The sequence below is a fragment of the Aricia agestis genome, chromosome 5 (genome assembly GCF_905147365.1).
Source record: "Aricia agestis chromosome 5, ilAriAges1.1, whole genome shotgun sequence".
Taxonomy (NCBI): domain Eukaryota; kingdom Metazoa; phylum Arthropoda; class Insecta; order Lepidoptera; family Lycaenidae; genus Aricia; species Aricia agestis.
Genome location: NC_056410.1, coordinates 14,317,923 through 14,322,975, shown reverse-complemented (window position 1 = coordinate 14,322,975; position 5,053 = coordinate 14,317,923). Strand labels below are relative to the sequence as shown.

The 5,053-nt window shown below is 35.1% G+C and overlaps 1 protein-coding gene across 1 annotated transcript in view; it reads left to right on the top strand.

The window, feature by feature from the left end:
• Nucleotides 1-2,295: 2,295 nt before the first annotated feature.
• The window catches only part of LOC121727125 (membrane alanyl aminopeptidase-like), a 33,480-nt gene continuing 30,722 nt past the window's right edge, over nt 2,296-5,053 (top strand). Inside the window, exons 1-4 of the mRNA XM_042114803.1 lie at nt 2,296-2,333; nt 3,788-4,335; nt 4,435-4,599; nt 4,680-4,994. Of these exons, the coding sequence (XP_041970737.1) occupies nt 3,788-4,335; nt 4,435-4,599; nt 4,680-4,994 (1,028 nt within the window). The 5' untranslated portion in view covers nt 2,296-2,333. The remainder of the gene's footprint in view (nt 2,334-3,787; nt 4,336-4,434; nt 4,600-4,679; nt 4,995-5,053) is intronic.

Below are 5,053 nucleotides of genomic sequence, written 5' to 3'. Positions count from 1 at the left end.
CCAAATATTGTCACAAATTATAATATGTAGTTAAGATTTTTTGCATAATTTATATTTTTTCGAGCATTTACTTTTTGTGAATGGAAAAAGGCACTGGATTTTCATTTTACAGAAAATAATATTGATCTGAATTTTAAGCCTTTTACGTTTTTATACACCAACTAGTATTACTTTTGTATAATTTACTGTTTTGAAATGATAAATTAAGTAATAAATTTGATCTAGTCTAAGGTAGTTGTTTTATTTTCTCTTGGAATGCTTAAAATCAAGTAATAACATTAACATTGAAATAATTAACTGCATTGTAGCAATTTTCTATTCATATTAAAAGATACAAAATATAAATATTATGGCAATCCTTTTGTAACTTCGAGAATATCTCTGAAAATATCTGTGAAAATTTCATATCATGTAGAATATGTTAATCAGTTACTTTGCGAGCCTGATAGTCCATTAAATAGATAAAATTCAAGATAATATACCTACATTTTGTACATTATAATATGACAAGTTCCAAGGGGGATCCCCCTGATCTTAATAATAATTATTTTATTGTGTAGATATGTTTTATTCCTTTTTATTTTATTTTTTTACAATGTTAACTGTAAAAAAGAAATAATTAAAGGCCGTCCATGTACAGGTTCCCTAGAGATTTTTTTTATTACTATCAAGCAAATTTTTCGTGAGTAGCTTCATTTTGATAAGACGAACAACAATTTCCTCTGCGAAAATTCTCGAAAGTGGTAGCTAAGAGAGATGAAAAGGATTTAATATTTTGATTTGATGGTCCTAAACTAGTTATACGTGGGAGAGCCATGCTTCGGCACGAATGGGCGGGCTCGACCGGATAAATACCACGTTCTCACAGAAAACCGGCGTGAAACAGCGCTTGCGCTGTGTTTCGCCGAGTGAGTGAGTTTACCGGAGGCCCAATCCCCTAACCCCTACCCTATTCCCTTCCCTACCCTCAACTATTCCCTTCCCTTCCCTTCCCTACCCTCCCGTATTACCCTATTCCCTCTTAAAAGGCCGGCAACGCACTTGCAGCTCTTCTGATGCTGCGAGTGTCCATGGGCGACGGAAGTTGCTTTCCATCAGGTGACCCGTTTGCTCGTTTGCCCCCTTATTTCATAAAAAAAAAAATTTGGATTGTTCTATTTGTAGCACAATGTTACTCTTAAATTTTATAACTACTAGCTGTCCCGGAAAACGTTTTTTTGCCATATTAAGTATTTCGCCCATATTCGTTTAACTGTCACGCCATTTTCAAAATGTGGCACCATGGCAACATCCATCGCTATCCCGTCACACAAACAATGGTCGCCGTCAGTCTTGAGTTGTAATAATTTACCATTATTTATTCAACAAATGCACTTATCAATATAAAAAGTAGATCTTGTCCGATTCTCAACCCTAGATTTTTATATATTAGAAGATAACCTATCAATATACAAAAAATCTGCTGGTTAGGGTTTCGTTTTAGGGTTTTGTAATGAACAAGTCCTCGTTGACTACGGAACCCTAACCAGCAGATTTTTTGTATATTGATATGTTAATAGTTATAAAATTTAAGAGTAACATTATCCTACAAATAGAAGAATCAATATTTTAGGACCACCAAATCGAAATATATTAAATCCTTTCTATCTCTGTTAGCTACCACTTTCGAGAATTTTCGCAGAGGAAATTCTTGTTCGTCTTATCAAAATGAAGCTACTGACGAAAAATTTGCTTGATAGTAATAAAAACAAAATTTCTCTAGGGAACCTATACCTACTAATATGGGCTTTTCTCCCATATCCTTTTTTGCTATGATTATAGGCAGTTTTCGCACCAGGGATATGTTTTGTCAAATTTTAAAACATTCTAATTATAGTCCATCACTCCTTGAACCTTTTTTTTGCCAGTGTATGGTCGCATTGAGTGGCAGTCAGCAGATCCGTCATCTCGAAAAAGCTTCATACATACGAGCCAGGTTGGCCTACGCTGGCGTTAGATCGAGAGAAGTGGAAAACCTTGGGGGAGGCCTTTGCCCACTGTTGGAACAGCATAGGCTCTTAAAAAAAGGTACAGTGGTAGATGAGAGTGGAAAAGAAACTTAATTTCTCTTAGGTGTAGCTTTTAAAAGCTAGTTGAATATCACTTATAAAAAGGAAACACCTATTTGTACATGTATCTGTAAACAATGACATAAAATAATTAAATTATTTATCGATAATTTTGATAAGAGATAATTATGATTAAGATATCGGTAACAAACAGGGGGAAAATAAAAACAAATTGCAGTGAGCCAGCCGAAACGCCCGAGAGCAGATTTGCGACATCGGTTAAGGGTAAGCGTTTTAGTACGAGTATATTACGTGCTATAGTTAGCTAATTCATAAAAATAAGCCAAGGTACTCTTTAGTATGTATCAATGTAAATTCCTACATTACTATTAAAGAGTACAATGCTGCAATGTTGAAGTATCCAATTTCACGTTCGGACTAAAGTGGGTAAAAAAGTAAATAAAGAAAAAAATCGTTAGAGTCCAGTGTCCTCCCCTTCTACCAGCTAAGCGGGTGCTTCTGGAAATGTAAAAAAAATTACGGGATACAATTAATTATTATGGCTAGGAAGACTTCATAAATTATTGAGCAATAGACAATAATCGATCAACTAAAAAAAATGTATTCGTCGAAGTATTCAAGGAATTTTTTGTTAAAATTCCTTTGAACGTAACTGAGATGATGTTGTTAGCAGTGTAAAACACGTTTTATATGTATATTCATTGACTATACAAAAATTATCAAAAACTAGCGGTACTATGTAATCCTATATTGCGCGTGGCCCGACACGCACTTGACCGGTTTTAGTATTTAACTGTAGCTTTGTAGTTTGTACCAAGTGACATCTACGAGTAAAATTAGTAGCGTATTAAGCCAATGTATCTAGCAGACAGGTCGGTGGAATTAACAGGCCTTGTCCCTCTCGATAACTACCCCTGGCACACATGGAAACCTTATGGAGGACATATTTTGTCTGGCGATTCTACTGGTTGGCAGCTGGTAGATTCGCCACAGAACGATCTCTTAACATCCTTGAAACTCCACCCAGCTTGAGTGACCCCTTTCCACCCTTCAGGGCACCCAATATTGTTAAAGTGGTAAAAAAACTTCAGAGGCGTAATGGACTTAAAGTAGATTAAGTTGTAAACTATAAACCTTTGTACGCGAAAGAATTATAAAAAAACCAATATTGTATTAATTATTGATTAAACTATTTTTCTTAACTATAAGTTGCATGTGAAGTGTTTTAAAAACTCTAATCACAATATATAAAATATTTTGTTTTATCGTTAACTGATAGGTTTATCAGATAATATATAATTCATATTAAATTATTATATCTTGCACAAGATACTGGCTTATACTTGACAATAGTACAATCATATTTTTCCACGCGAAATTATTAGAAGGATCAAATTGAAAATGTGGACTAAAACTTAAGAAGTTTTAAGTCCACATTTTAAAAGTTCACGTAAAGTGTTAAAAAGCAGGCGTGCTTAAAGCATGTAAATGACATCATCTCATTAAATACTAAAAATTTTCTAAAGAATAACTTAGATACTTTACTAAAATAGCTTTAATCCATCACTGGGTATGCATAGCCAGATGTAGATAATACAACTATATCACATGGTGTATCTTTTGTTGCCAAAATAATTTTCACTGTATGCTAATAGATGTAATCCGTGGTATTAAGATACGTAGACGTTACCACGTTAAACGTTCAATAATCGTTTCAGATGGCGCTAAAAATATTAACTCTACTCGCAATCGTAATTTACAATGTGGCTGCAACACCAACACCGGTAACAAGAAACACTATATTCATAGATGAGAAGCTACAGGGTCAGATATTTGAAGGCATAGACTCAGTCATAACTAATGTAAGAAGTGAAGACCCAAGCGACTGGCGACTACCGACAACTACGAAGCCCGTTCATTATGACGTTGCCTTAAATATAAACATACAGCAGTTGTCTTTTACTGGAACTGTCAATATACAGTTGGTAGCAAATCAAGCTAATGTAAGTGAAATAGTTTTACATGCTCAGTACTACGATATTACTTCTTTGACGTTACAACAAGGTACTACCACATTGGCAACGACATACGAGGTGGTTCCTGTATCGGATTTTTTGCAAGTGCGCCTAACTAATGATGTTTTGCAATATAACGCTGCTACCCCAATCACATATGTACTCAGCATTAGTTTTGGAGCGAGTTTGCGAACAGAAATGAATGGCCTATATCGAAGTTGGTTTAGGAACAGTCCAACCGATGAAGTGAGGTAAATAATTTAGAATTGGAAGCGACATGAATAATTCTAAAATTATATGATTTTTTATGACATAACAATAATTTAATGATACATTACTATTAATTACAGCTGGATGGCAACCACACATTTCCAAGCAACAGGCGCTAGATATGCTTTTCCTTGCTACGACGAGCCAAGTTTTAAGGCCACTTTTGCTTTCACTGTCACTAGACCATCAAATTATAGAAGCTGGTTCTGTACAAGACTCTCACAAACAACCAATGCAACAGAAGCGTAAGTTGAATTGTTTCTGAAATATAAACTGTACTTCTGTAAAAATATCTAGTAATATTTACCATTTTTATTTTATGTAGCGGATACGAAGTTGATGTATTCTCCCGCACGCCAATCATGTCTACCTATCTTCTGGCACTTATTGTTACCGAATATGAATCGGTATCCATTCTAGAAAACCAACAACTGAAGTTTGAAGTGATCGCAAGGCCAGCAGCGATCTCTTCTAACCAAGCTGAATATGCCTTCGACGTCGCACAAAAGCTTACCTCCCAAATGGGCGAACACACTGGTATCGACTTCTATGGTATGGACGAAAATTTGAAGATGACTCACGCTGCCATTCCAGATTTTTCTGCAGGTGCCATGGAAAATTGGGGTCTCATGGTTTACAGGTAAGATTTTTTGGGTGTTTTATAGAAAAAGGCGCTTTGCAATGTATTTAAAAAATTTT